General features: G+C 43.8%; 1 protein-coding gene across 9 annotated transcripts in view; it reads left to right on the top strand.

Annotated features, from left to right (window-relative positions):
* Window positions 1-1,891: 1,891 nt before the first annotated feature.
* MLLT10 (MLLT10 histone lysine methyltransferase DOT1L cofactor) overlaps window positions 1,892-14,678 on the top strand; it is a 257,663-nt gene continuing 244,876 nt past the window's right edge. For 2 of the 9 annotated variants that reach the window (XM_028495891.2, XM_028495889.2), the window contains exons 1-3: window positions 1,893-2,159; window positions 2,294-2,453; window positions 4,986-5,065. In XM_028495891.2, coding sequence (XP_028351692.1) covers window positions 2,294-2,453; window positions 4,986-5,065 — 240 coding nt within the window. In that variant the 5' untranslated portion in view covers window positions 1,893-2,159. Of the gene's footprint in view, window positions 2,160-2,293; window positions 2,454-3,072; window positions 3,270-4,985; window positions 5,066-14,678 lie in introns of those variants that run through there. The other 7 variants (XM_028495896.2, XM_055087794.1, XM_024129589.3 and 4 more) reach the window with 6 other exon arrangements.

The following is a 14,678-nucleotide window of genomic DNA, read 5'->3' as shown; positions in this document are numbered from 1 at the left end:
GTTTAGCAAGGGAAATTTCACATTAATTTTAACTAAAAATTACTCTTCATTAAGAGTCTGAACCTCATCAGGAATTGGATGTTGAACTGGTATCCCTTGTAAAGGGGTAAAGATAAGATATACAGTAGAGATACACAAAACAGTATAGATTTGTTTGAACACGGTTTTAGTTTTTAAAATATCAATGATATTTTAAGAACATCATTATTATATGTTTGGAAATTTATTATTACCATACCCTCCAAAAGAAGTTGCATTTTATAAGTATGTAATCTTGTAGTCACCTTTTAAAAATGCACTAATATAACTAAAAGCGAATTCTCATTTTTTGGTCTCTTTAGTGTACATTTTTCCCCTATCTTACACTTCTAGATTTGCATTACTGTAGCCATCTCACTTCTCTTTTAGAATGTTTGAATATATTTGCTAATATATGCTTGCGTTGTATTATATATATTATCATTCTTAAATAGATTTCTAGCAATTAATTTGCAATAGAAAAAGCAGCCATGCCACCAATTTTTTTTTTTTTTCTTTATGAGAACACTTGGAATGCTTTTAGAACTTAAACCATTATCTTTTGGTGACTGACTAGAACTTGGGTTCCTTCATCTTTCAGCATTTTATATCACTGCATTTCCCAGATCCCCACATTATATTGCTAATTCCTGATAAAGTCATTTTGTACCTGTAAGGTATTTATCAAAGTCATGAATTTGCCTTGTAACTATGCTTGTCATTTAAACAATCTATTTATATTCCTATTTCATGCTAAACTTTTATAATGAGACACTTATTTGGCCTAAAATCAATATTGGACTAAAAAGGATACATAGGGGGTAGGGCAACAGTGGAAGATTTCACAGCTCAAAACTGCTCAATATCCAGCTTATTCAGATAGGCCTGATCCATTTTCTATTTGTGAGTGAGCGCCCATCTTTCTGCCACTTAAGTGGCCTTAATAAAAAATTGACAAATTTTCAATAGTAAATTTGGAGTACAGAGCCAGATCAGAGAAAACCTCAATTGAAAGGACTCCACTGTCACATGGTGTTAGATATCATTTGGTGACTGAGTAGAACTTGGGTTCTCTCAAACTGCGATTTCCTGATCCTCACATTATATTGCTAGTTCCTGATTAACAACCATTTGTACTCCTACACAGCTAGTTGCGAGTAGCATAGGTGTTGTTCCCTCTTCGAGTACAACCCAACCTAGGCTTTTGACCCTGTGATGCACTTTCAGTCGTCACTGGGCCCAATGTGGTGTGTAAACGGGCAGCCGACTTGGTGGCACTTCCACTGAGTGAACTTTGGGTAGAGTCCAGGATGTGAACTTAATGGGTGGAAAGGCTTCGGCAGTACAGGGAAGTTCGCGCGACCAACTGCAGGAAGCCATGCTTCACTGCACCCTTCATGGAAGTTGGCCGACTTGCCCAACCCTTGTTACCCACGGGCCAGTTCTTGAGGAAAAGGCCTGCAGGTAGGTTCTCAGATGCCCGCAGGGAGTCCCCTCCAGCTACTCAGACAAAACTCGTCCTCCCTCCCGGCCCTCGGAACCCTCCCTTCCCACCCTCCCTCGCCGCCGAGGCCTCTTCGCGACGTGCACACGCAGCCCGCGCGCCCGGCGCTGCAGAAAGCGGCCCCAACGTCCCCGCCCCCGCGTGCGCGCCCCCGCGCCCTCCAGTTGGCTCGTTCCGGCCTCGGCGCGCCGCGGGATCCCCTCGCCCCCTACCCCCGCCGCACACCTCGGCGGCTGCGAGCGGCGCGGGGGAGGGGAAGGGGCCGGGAGGCAGGCCCGGGCTGCCGGCCGGACGCGGCGGCGCGCACGCAGGCCTCGCCTCTCCCGGGCCTTTTCCCTCACGCCGGCCGCCGGGCGGGCGCGCACGCCGAGTGACGCTCGGAGGAGGAAGCGCAACCCCTTTCCCCTCCCTCGCTGCCCCGGCCCAGCGGGAGCCCCCCCAGTGCGCCTGTGCGGAGGCCTACTTGATTATGTGTGCCCTCTCCGGGCTCCAGCGTTAGCCGCCGGGTGGAGGTGGGGAGGGAAGAAGACGAGGAGGAGGAGGCGGAGGAGGCGGTGGAGGGGAGGTGGGGGGAGTCAGCAAGGACATGGCTCCTGACTCCTGTGCGGAACGTGAGTGACTGAGCGGCAAAGCCCGAGTGAGCGAGCGGCCGAGCGGCGGGCGGGGGCCGGGGCGCCGGGAAGGGAGCCGGGGGGCGCGGGGGACTGGGCGGGGGGAAGCACTCATTGGCTTGCATGTGTTTTTTAATGGTCCCCCCCAACTCCCTCTTAGATGGTCTCTAGCGACCGGCCCGTGTCACTGGAGGACGAGGTCTCCCATAGTATGAAGGAGATGATTGGAGGCTGTTGCGTTTGCTCAGACGAGAGAGGCTGGGCCGAGAACCCGCTGGTTTATTGCGACGGGCACGGCTGCAGCGTCGCGGTGCATCAAGGTAAACACCCAACCGCCCGCCGGGCCGAACCCGGCCTCTCCCAACCGTCACCGCTTCCCCCACCTTGGCAGCAACTGCCAGTTTCCCTCCCGCCCCTCCCCCCGCCCCGCCCCCGCCCCCGCCCCTGCCCCCGTTCCGCGGCCGGGGATTGACTCGGAGGGTCGGCGGCGGGGCGGAAGGGGTGTGGGTTGCGCATGTGGGAGAAAGTGTGTGTGGCCTGGACTGTCATGTGATGCTGCGCTCACTCTCTCAAGTGTCATTCGGCCGCCGCCTGCGCCCGGAGCCGCGGGTCTGCGGATTCTCGGAGGCTGGGGTCGGCGGCGAGGGGGTGTCGGGGCCCGGGCGCGCGCCCCTCGGCCGTGGCCCCGCGGCTGTGGGTTCGGGTTGGGGAGTGGGGAGTCCCCTCCCCCTCCCGCCGCGCCGTTTGCCGCAGTGTCTGGAGACTTCCTGTACCATGGAGTCGGGCTCGAGAGCGCGGCGCGCGGCGCCGGGGCGGATCGGGAGCTCGGGGGTGTGCCCTGCCGCTTTAGATTTGGAGGGGGGGGCCGCCGGCTGCCGCACCCCAAGCTTTCTGGCCGAGACCTTGCTGCCGCTCTTGCGGACTGGAGCTTCCCGCGGAGAAGAGGCAGAAGGCCGTTCGCCGCAGTCGCGCCGCCGCGGGCGCGGCTGGGCTGAGCTGCTCGGGGTGGTGGATGAGGCTGTTGAGTGGCCGCATCGGGCCCCTTCCTCAGCTTCAGTGACTGGACAGAAGAGGAGGTGGTGGCGCCGCCAGTGACCTGGGGAGCATCTTAGTTTATTTCTGGGTGTTTCCATTAGGTGAGTTTTGGGGATATACCGAAAAGCCGAGGACACTAGTTAAGGTAGTTTTTTGGCTGTTTGAAGGTTCTGACTTTTTCCAGTTCATGTGGTAAGGAATTGAGGCTGAAAATTTGGGGGCCAAAAAACAGGTGACTTTTTCGGTGGCTCTTGTACTCCCCTTGTTGTGCACCAACCCGCCCCCCCTTCCCGTTTCTGAATCTGGCGTTGAGTGAGGCAGAGGTTTAGTAGTGTGTCGGGCGCTACTAACGAGAGAAAGCCTGAGCGTAAGGGACTAAACTGTATTCTTTATAGAACGGAATCTCAGAATTGGGAAGGGGGACTTAGGAGGTAGTGAATAACCGAACCTGAGCATGCATGTATCCCCAGTTCTTTTAAAGAAGGGCAGAGTTGTAAACCTTACTCTTCTAAGGAGTGAAAACCATGTGTATTCAAACTAGGTACTGATTGTAAGGTCTCAGAACTGGTATAGTGTATTTCGTTTTAGTGTTCATTGGCACTTGTAGAGGTATTTCTTATGAATTGGATGATAAATGATGCTAAGTAGTCTCATTTCCCAATTTAGAAAGTGTTCATTTAAGTGTTAAAATTTCCTTTCCAGAAGTATTTCTGAATTAAATTATAAGTTTTTGGGCTGTGATGCTGTATTTCTTGGCTGATAGAATATTTTTACTGCGATACATTTTAAAAGGGATTAGAAGTTTAGCTTTTGGAGTTTTAAAAATTTGTGCTGATTTTATAATCGTTAAGTGCTTTCCAATATTTGATATATTTTCAAGTTACCTCTGAGCAAGCTCATTCAAGAGAATGTCAGTTGGATATTAGTGTTTTTAGGTTTCTGGAAAATGTTAAATTTTGAGTTAGGTAAATGTTAATATAAAAACAGTTTTGTACGCAACTAGACTGTGATTTGGAAATGTGATATACAGATCACTTGTTGGAACATTAACATTATATATTAGAAATAAACGTGTAGTTTACTTTTTTTTTCTGACGGGTTTATTGAGATGTAACTCACATACTATACAATTAACCCACTTAAAGTGTACAATTCACTGGTTTTTAGTATATTCACAGTTTTGGATTTGTTACTGCAGTCAATTTTAGAACATTTTCATCACCCTAATAAGAAACCTTGGACCTGTTAACAGTTATTCCCCATTTCTTCCTAACTCCCCCAGTCCTAGACAACCACTAATGTACCTTCTGTCTCTATAGACAGATAGACAAATGTCTATTCTGGACATTTTATTTAAATAGAAGCATTTTACTTTTAACATTCCATTTCATTTTCTTTCCTGCAATGTCTTGTTTGTTTTGAAAGGTGATTCGGAAATAATTTTCACTTTCATGTATGTAAAATGCTTGCTGTTTAAACTTCAGGATATAGGAATGAATTAATTAATTAGAGTTATTCTATGTAAAGAAAAGTGTTAAATGTTATCTAATTTTTTTTGTTATAAAAGAATAAAATTTGTGATGTTTATACTTTTTAATTGAAATAGAAAAAGATTATTTTTCTAATATTTAGTTAAAACGTTATAATTTTAACTAGGTGATAAATTATAAGCATAAATATAGCATGTTTTCATTCTTTACAAAGCAGGTGGTTTATGTGAGTAGTTTCAGAGGTAATTAATAGGGCTTTGAAAGGGTATTTGATTTTCCATAATTATTCAAATCTTAACTTACTTTAAAACATTTATTTCCCAACAGCTTGCTATGGCATTGTTCAAGTACCCACTGGACCATGGTTTTGCAGGAAATGTGAATCTCAGGAGAGAGCAGCCAGAGTGGTAAGGACTGTTTATCAAAAACATTAAAATACTTCAGTGAGTAGCATAGGATGCTACACACTCATGTTTCAGTTTGAAGGGTTTTCAGTCTTTTGTTCAAATATTGAATTTGGGCCAAGTATTGACTACAGTTTTAAACTGGTTTTATAAGATCTGAAAAACAGTTGAATCACATAAGTATGTACTGATGGATACTTAGAACAGGTAAAATATAAAGTTGTATTTGGGCTTTCTTAGCCCTGCCTACTGGTTTGAGGGTTAAATTGGCTAATCATAGTTGGAATATAATGGCGGTAGGACATAAGTAAGTTATATTGAGATAATTTTGCTAGGTTCTGTTTACTGAGTTAAAAAAAAGTGTTTAATGATTCACATTTCTTTTTACTCTATCTATACATGTACAGTTTAACTTTGCTCAGTATTTTCAGATATTCAGTCCCTTTGGCAAAGCAACATAAAAATCTCCTTTTTTTTTTTTGACTTGGCTGGCTAACCTTCTTTCTGAACACTTCTGTAAACCTTCTGTAAGAATGAGGGAAGAATGTTTATTCTTTGTGGCCAAAATCATTTTTCCAGTTGAACTTCTAGAAATATGAGGGAGAAAAAGATTTAATCTTCATTAATCACATGCAAGTATTACCATTTGCAGTGTGATAGTTTCTTCCTTTGGTTGTTGACTAGAGTATGTGACAGAAGGTAGAAAACAAATATTTCAACTTCTCTACCTACATGGATAGTATGAGCAGAAGCTTTTATTTTTGTCTGGGCAATTTTTGACCAGAAATAATGGCTGAGTAGCTTATATAGGATTGTGAAACTCAGAGCAATATTCTGTTGATGTGTTTTCTTTGTGTGTGGGAATGCACTGTACCAGAGTTTCAGCTATTCTAGCATTACAGAAACGGGAACTGGCAAGTGGAGGATGAAATTAATCATGAAAATTTTAGGACTTAAAGTATGTATAGGTTTACTCTTTCTTTTTTCCTCTTTGTAGCATGTTATGGTTTGGGGTTGATGGGTCACCAAGCAAAGGAAGTTATGCTTTAATTTGTTAGTAAACACTGACAGTAAGGTGAGGCTCTTCCAGGGGATGTCACAGTAGATTCATGGCCAGAGAAAGATTAGAAAATAGGAAAGTGGGTATCAAGAGAGGGAGGATAAAGAGGTGAATGGGGAGTGGTAAAATGGCAGCGTTATTTGCCTCAAATGCCACTTGTTGCCTGTTTCTATTTCTTTTTCCTCTCTGAGGTCATGGTCAGGATATTCAGGTGAATAAGGTATTTATCTTAAAAGGTATATAAAGGTTTATTGGAGGACCCATTTTATTTTAGCTTTATTTGGTAGGATGGTGGGGGTCGTTAATTAAAGAAGAGGCACAGCGTCTTCTAAATTCCTGTAGTGTACAATTATACAAGGTAGGGTTGTTTGTAAAAAAACAAAAACTCATTCCAAGCTTAAATAAGCAAAGAAAGGGCATTTTGTTATAAGGATATAGTAGCCAAGAAACCTAACCTGAAAATGTACCCATGAATTAGAACAGGAATGGAATTAGTTTTAATATTACTTCTGCTTTTCTCTGTGTGTCTGCGTCATTCTTTTCCTTTCTGCAGATTTTCTCTGCTACTTACTCCAAAAATCAATAGTTAACTTTTTTGATTGTTTACCATTTGTCAGATACTGTGCTAATGTTCTATACCAATTATTTTCTTTATCTATCAAATATATGAGGTAGATATTCTGTTACTTTCATTTCATAGGTGAAGATATCGTAGTTATTTATTTATTTATTTTTTGGTTGCGTTGGGTCTTTGTTGCTGCGTGCGGGCTTTCTCTGGTTGTGGCGAGCAGGTGCTACTCTTCGTTGTGGTGCATGGGCTTCTCGTTGTGGTGGCTTCTCTTGTTGCAGAGCACGGGCTCTAGGTGCACGGGCTTCGGTAGTTGCGGCACGTGAGCTCAGTAGTTGTGGCTCGCGGACTCTAGAGCGCAGGCTCAGTAGTTGTGAAGCACGGGCTTAGTTGCTCCGCGGCATGTGGGATCTTCCCGGACCAGGGCTCGAACCCTTGTCCCCTGCTTTGGCAGGCAGATTCTTAACCACTGCGCCACCAGGGAAGCCCCAGATATCATAGTTTTAGGAGAAATACATATCTAGTTGGAGTCTGGGCTGTGATGAAACTCTCAACCAAGGTGTTGTATATTGTCTCCTGTGGTGAAAGATGGCCATACTTCAGCTCTTAATATTTTCTGTCTCCTGTCTCAAGAGGCTAAATTACAGTGCGAATCTCATGTTCCTTTTGGGGGGAAAAAAACCCCCAAAAAGAACATGAGATTTGCTTGTCTAGTTCTGGACCAGTTAGCTAGTCATGGCTAGACAATAGGGTTGAGTTGCTCGGACACAGGGAGATCTCTGTGGGTTTGGGATAGCTCACTTTTCAGAAGAGGGGGAATTATGAACTGGTGTTGCCTTGACAGATACTGAGGAGTAAAAATCCAGAACAATAAAGCAGTATTTTTAGACAAGAAGTGTGGTTGTATATGGAATGGCTTTGAAAGGGGAGGTTAGAAACTGAAAGTCTTAGGGTGCTGTTACTATAAAAATGTGAGAGTAAAGAGTGGGAGCATTTTGAAGGAGGAAATGACAGAAGTGGGTGTGGGGTGATGGAAAGGGAATAATCAGAGATGATTCTGAGCTGTCAAGGTTGAGCACTCTGGAAATGGTGATACCATGAACAGTAACAAAGGAAGGAGAGGAAATTTGAAGAGTAAGGCAAGTTCTGTTTTGGGCATGTTGGTTTTGATGCCGCTAGGATTTTTCATTGGAAATTTAGGGTTAAAGTAATGAAGACAAGTTAGAGTTGGAGCTGCGTAGAAGGAAGATTGGGAAACAAGTGACATTTTTTGTTAGAGAAAAGAAGAGTGAAGACAGAACTATGGTGAATGTTCACATTTGGGAGAGTAAGAATGAGTTTCCAAGGATGGATAATGAACTGTCAGGAAAGGAGAACCTGCAGGGTCCAGCAGCAACAAAGACAGTTTTTTTTTTCTTTAAATAATAACATTCTATACCCATTTAATATTTAATTTGTTTTTTTTATTAATTTATTTTTGTCTGCATTGGGTCTTCGTTGCTGCGCGTGGGCTTTCCCCTAGTTGCAGTGAGCGGGGGCTACTCTTCCTTGTGGTTCGCGGGCTTCTCATTGCGGTGGCTTCTCTTGTTGCGGAGCACGGGCTCTAGGCATGCGGGCTACAGTAGTTGTGGCTCGCGGGCTCTAGAGCACAGGCTCAGTAGTTGTGGCGCACGGGCTTAGTTGCTCTGCGGCATGTGGGATCTTACTGGACCAGGGCTTGAACCCTTGTCCCCTGCATTGGCAGGCGGTTTCTTATATTTATTTATTTATTTATTTTGCGGTATGCGGGCCTCTCACTGTTGGGGCCTCTCCCGTCGCAGAGCACAGGCTCCGGACGCGCAGGCTCAGCGGCCATGGCTCACGGGCCCAGCTGCTCCGCGGCATGTGGGATCTTCCCGGACCGGGGCATGAACCCGCGTCCGCTGCATCGGCAGGTGGACTCTCAACCACTGCGCCACCAGGGAAGCCCATGCAGGCGGATTCTTAACCACTGTACCACCAGGGAAGTCCCGTGGTTAGAGGTTAAAACACTCATTGATGACTTTTTTTTTCCTTTAATAAATTTCTTTATTTATTTTTGGCTGTGTTGGGTCTTTGTTGCTGTGCGTGGGTTTTTTTCTAGTTGTGACAAGAGGGGCTACTCTTTGTTGGGTGCGTAGGCTTCTTATTGTGGTGGCTTCTCTTGTTGTGGTGGCTTCTCTTGTTGCGATGGCTTCTCTTGTTGCGGAGCATGGGTTCTAGGCGTGCAGGCTTCAGTAGTTGTGGTGCGCAGGCTCCGTAGTTGTGGCTCGCTGGCTCTAGAGCGCAGACTCAGTAGTTGTGGCGCATGGGCTTATTTGTTCCGTGGCATGTGGGATCTTCCTGGGTCGGGGATCAAACCCATGTCCCCTGCATTGGCAGGTGGATTTTTAACCACTGTGCCACCAGGGAAGTTCTGATGGCTGTTTTTGTATTTAATGTGTATGTGTTCTTTTTTTTTAATTAACATTTTTTAAAAGTAAATTTATTTATTTATTTTTGGCTGTGTTAGGTGTTCATTGCTGCGTGCGGGCTTTCCTAGTTGCGGCGAGCAGGGGCTACTCTTTGTTGCGTCACGTGGGCGTTTCATTGCAGTGGCTTCTCTTGTTAACAGAGCACGGGCCCTAGGTGCGCAGGCTTCAGTAGTTGTGGCACACGGGCTTACTTGCTCCACGGCATGTGGGATCTTCCTGGATCAGGGATCAAAGCCATGTCCCCTGCATTGGCAGGTGGATTCTTAACCACTGTGCCACCAGGGAAGTTCTGATGACTGTTTTTGTGTTTACTGTGTATCTGTTCGTAACTACCACAGGCTGAAGAGATTTATTAAAATTTTACCTACTTACACAATTTTAATGAGATACAGAGAGAGGATATTTAATTATTCTACTTGGAAAATGTGTTGACAGTGGATTGTGTAAAAAATAAAATGGCCAAAAGCCCATTAAGAATTTGCATTGTTTTGGTCTTGCTCTTCTTGCTCTAAATGAAAGATGATTCCTTTCCTCCAGGAGATGAGCTGTAACTTTCTTCTATTGCTCTGCCTCTTCTTATTGCAGTTCTTCCTGGCTTTTAACATTGTTAGGGAGGAACCACTGGATGGACTCAAAACCAGGGCTTTAGGGATTGATCTAGGGATGCACTATTTTAAAATTTTTTCTTATTGAGCATACATAATGCAAATAAATTACTATAAATCTGTAAAACCATATGAAGTACACTTAATCACACTAAGTATATATTTAGATTTAATTCTACAAATTAAAATTATATTAATATGCATTCTTCATATTTTCTTCAAATGTTCCCTTCTGCTTAAAAAGAACAATAAATTAAAAAAATTAAGTTGAGGTACTATTTGTATTCTCCCCAGTCTGGGTCAGCCATTACCCTTTTAATGTCTGTGGGGCCAGTTTCTCTATATTTTTTTCTTGACAGTTTTATTGAGCTATAATTGATGTGTAACACCAGAATGTTTAAGGTGTACAACATAATGATTTGATATATGTATATATTGCAAAATGATTACCGCAGAGGGTTTAGTTAACATCCATCACCTCACCTAGTTGCAAATTGTTTTTTCTTTTGATGAGAACTTTTAAGATTTATTCTTAGCAGCTTTCAAATACACAATACAGTGTTGTTAACTACAGTCACCATGCTGTACATTACATCCCCAGAGCTCGCTTATCTTATAACTGGAAGTTTGTGCCTTTTGACCACGTTCACCCATTTCCCCCAACCCACTACCCACTGCCTCTGGCAACCACCAATCTGTTCTCTGTTTCTGAGTTTGGTTTTTTTAGGTTCCATATATAAGTGAGATCATATAGTATTTGTTTTCTCTGTCTGACTTTTTTCATTTAGCATAACGCCTTTAGGGTCCATCTGTGTTGTCACAGATGGCAGAATTTTCTTGTTTTTAAGACTGAGTAATAGTCCATTGTATATATATACCACCATCTATGTTTTAATCCTTGTTACTGCATGCATATATCCATACACACCACCAACTAGTGTATTATTTTACAGGAATGGTAAATTCTATATGTGTCCTGTGATTTGTGACATAGCTACTTGTGACATCACTACACTGATATATATTGACCTAGTTCGTGCTTTTTATTTGCGTTTTAGTATTCTGTTACAGAATGTACTGTAATTTATTTAATTCCTTTATTGATTGTCATTTAGGTTTCCAGTTTTTCATAATCACAAATAGTGCTGCAGTGAACATCCTTGTAAATATAGTGAAGCTTGGTTTTTAAAAAAAATATAGTCTAAGAATCTGTATTAACGTGCATTACAGATTATTTGTTTACATTTATAGTAATGACTGATAAATTTGGGCTTACTTCTTAAATATTTGTGTTATCTATTTACCATGCTTATTTTTTTTCCTTTTTTTTTCTTCAGTTGGAATTATTGTTCTTTATTCTTTTTTTTTAAAATCTGGTCTGATTTGGAGGTTATATGTTCCATTTCTTTTCTTCTAGTGATTGCCCTTAATATTTTAATGTGCAAGCTTTATATTTTTTCTGTGAGTCTAAGATTCATCTTTTTTTAAAAAAATTAATTAATTTATTTTGGCTGCATTGGGTCTTTGTTGCTGTGCTCGGGGCTTTCTTTAGTTGCGGTGAGCGGGGGCTACTCTTCATTGTGTTGTGCGGGCTTCTCATTGCAGTGACTTCTCTTGTTGTGTGCAGAGTACAGGCTCTAGGTGCGTGGTCTTCAGTAGTTGTGGCATGCGGGGTCAGTAGTTGTGGCTTGCAGGCTCTAGAGCGCAGTCTCAGTAGTTGTGGCGCACGGGCTTAGTTACTCTGAGGCATCTAGGTGCGTGGGCTTCAGTAGTTGTGGCACACTGGCTCAGTAGTTATGGCTCGCAGACTCTAGAACGCAGGCTCAGTAGTTGTGGCACACGGGCTTTGCTGCTCCGCAGCATGTGGGATCTTCCTGGACCAGAGCTCAAACCCGTGTCCCCTGCATTGGCAGGCAGATTTTTTTTTTTTGGCAGGCAGATTCTTAACCACTGCGCCACCAGGGAAGCCCTAAGATTAAATCTTTGTACTCCTTTTGAACAAAACCAAGGACCTTAGGACACCTTGTGTTCACTCTCTTTACCTTGCAAAATCAGTTTTATTGTTGTTTACATTTTAATTCCACCTTTTTTTTTTTTTTTAAAGAATCAATTTTATTTACTTATTTATTTTTGGTTGCTTTGGGTCTTCGTTGTTGCACGCGGGCTTTCTGTAGTTGCGGCGAGCGGGGACTACTCTTTGTTGCGATGCATGGGCTTCTCGTTGTGGCGGCTTCTTGTTGCGGAGAATGGGTTCTAGGAGCGCGGGCTTCAGTAGTTGTGGCACACGGGCTCAGTAGTTGTGGCTCACGGCCTCTAGAGTGCAGTCTCAGTAGTTATGGTGCACAGGCTTAGTTGCTCCACGGCATGTGGGATCTTCCCAGACCAGGGATCGAATGCATGTCCCCTGCATTGGCAGGTGTATTTTTAACCACTGCGCCACCAGGGAAGTCCCTATTATAGTTTTAAGGAGTATATTTATTTACTTATTTGAATATTTAAAACATAACTTACTTTGGCCTCTTGACTTCCGAGATGGCCCACGCTCTGTCTATGGAGTGGGTTTCTGCCTGAATAAACCTTCTTTCACTTAAAAAAAAAAAAAAAAAAAAAAAAACTTTATTAAGAAAGAAATATTTATTATTTATTTATTTTGGCTGCACCAAGTCTTAGTTGTGGCATGCGGGATCTTAGTTGCGGCAAAAACATACTTAATAAATAAATGAATAAATAGCTAGCTAGCTAGCTGCGTTGGGTCTTCGTTGCTGCGCGTGGGCCCTCTCTAGTTGAGGCGAGTGGGGGCTACTCTTTGCTGTGGTGCACGTGCTTCTCATTGCAGTGGCTTCTCTTGTTGCAGAGCACGGGCTCTAGGCATACGGGCTTCAGTAGTTGCGGCACGTGGGCTCAGTAGTTGTGGTGTCTGGGCTTAGTTGCTCCGCGGCATGTGGGATCTTCTCAGACCAGGGCTCGAACCCATGTCCCCTGCATTGACAGGTAGATACTTAACCACTGCTCCACCAGGGAAGTCCCCAAAACATACTTACTTTAAAATTTCTCAGAGATTCTGGAATTCTTTCATTTGTTTTGTTTTCTAACTGTGGTGGTAGATGTCTTCACAAAGTTTGTAATTTTTGACCATGAGCTAATCTTTAAGAGTTGTCTTCGGGCTTCCCTGGTTGCGCAGTGGTTGAGCGTTCGCCTGCCGATGCAGGGGACACGGGTTCGTGCTCCGGTATGGGAAGATCCCACATGCCGCGGAGCGGCTAGGCCCGTGAGCCATGGCCGCTGAGCCTGCACGTCCGTAGCCTGTGCTCCGCAACGGGAGAGGCCACAATAGTGAGAGGCCCGCGTACCACCAAAAAAAAAAAAAAAGAGTTGTTTTCTTTCTTGGGATTCCTGGTCCTCTAACCTGGGTTTGTGGAGGTGTCACTGAGCGAAGTTTTTGCATTTGCTCTGTATCTGTTAAGAATTGCTTTTGGCTGCTAATAACGAAGACCAGATTACAGTGGCTTCTACACATTAGCAATTTACAAATTTACTGATTTCTTATTTGAAAGGAGTTGAGAAACGCATTTAAAGCTTTTATGACAGCTCTGTGAGATTTTTATATATTTAGTCTGCACCACGTGGCATGCGGGATCTTAGTTCCCTGACCAGGGATTGAACCTGTTCCCGCTGTAGTGGAAGCGCGGAGTCCTAACCACTGGACCACCAGGGAAGTCCCTCTGTGAAATCTTTAGGTATCAGACTTTCTCTGTGTTAGTACTATACGAACCTTAGCAGATAGTTTTCATTTTCCGCCTTGTTCTACGGTCACAGCATGGCAGTCATTGTGACTGCAGAGAGATGTTCCAGGCAGAAAGAGGGGGAGGGCAAGGTTGAAAGTGGTTCTCCTCCCAGCTGAGTTATCCTCTTAAATGAATTTTTTCTAGTCTTAGTGGTCCAGTCCATGTTTTTTTGAGATAGACTCCCCTTCGGTAGGATCGGCCCTTACCATTTCCTGTCCTTAACATAGCACATCTAGGGTCTGTGCTAGTGTCATAGTCAACCCCAGCCTCTAAGGTATATATTAGATCAGGTATCTTCATTGACTGCCTCAGCTTGAACTAATGTTGATTCTTTTAGCTTTTAAGTTCTTTTTTGTTTGTACCACAAGAAGATTTACCTTTATCTACGTAATTAAAAAAATTTGTTTTCAAATTTATTTTATATACCTCTGACTTATGAGTACAAGAAGCCAGGATGGGGCGTCTTCAGTGGCAGTTTAAAAAAGGTATTGTAGGGGCTTCCCTGGTGGTGCAGTGGTTAATGTAGGGACATGGGTTTGAGCCCTGGCCCTGGAAGATCCCACATGCCGAGGAGCAACTAAGCCTGTGTACCACAGCTACTGAGCCTGCGCTCTAGAGCCTGTGAGCCACAAATACTAAGCCCGTGTGCCACAACTACTGAAGCCTGTGTGCCTAGAGCCCGTGCTCTGCAACAAGAGAAGCCACTGTGATGAGAAGCCTGCACACCGCAGTGAAGAGTAGCCCCCGCTTGCCGCAACCAGAGAAAAGCCCACGTGCAGCAACGAAGACCCAATACAGCCAAAAATTATAAAAAAAATTATATATAACTTCTTTCGTTTTATTCCTGTACGAGCTTTTTAGCCTGTATGCTTTATTTATTTAAACTTTTGTTTTTGATGTGGACCACTTTTTTTTTTTTTGCATCGGCAGGCGGATGCGCAACCACTGCGCCACCAGGGAAGCCCAGATGTGGACCACTTTTAAAGTTTTTATTGAGTTTGTTACAGTATTGCTTCAGTTTTTTGTTTTTTTTTTTTTTTTTTTTTTTTTTTTTTTTTGCGGTACGCAGGCCTCTCACTGTTGTGGCCTCTCCCGTTTGTGAGCGC

The sequence above is a fragment of the Physeter macrocephalus genome, chromosome 11 (assembly GCF_002837175.3).
Source record: "Physeter macrocephalus isolate SW-GA chromosome 11, ASM283717v5, whole genome shotgun sequence".
In the NCBI taxonomy this organism is placed as follows: Eukaryota; Metazoa; Chordata; class Mammalia; order Artiodactyla; family Physeteridae; genus Physeter; species Physeter macrocephalus.
This window is presented reverse-complemented; position numbering and strand designations above follow the sequence as displayed.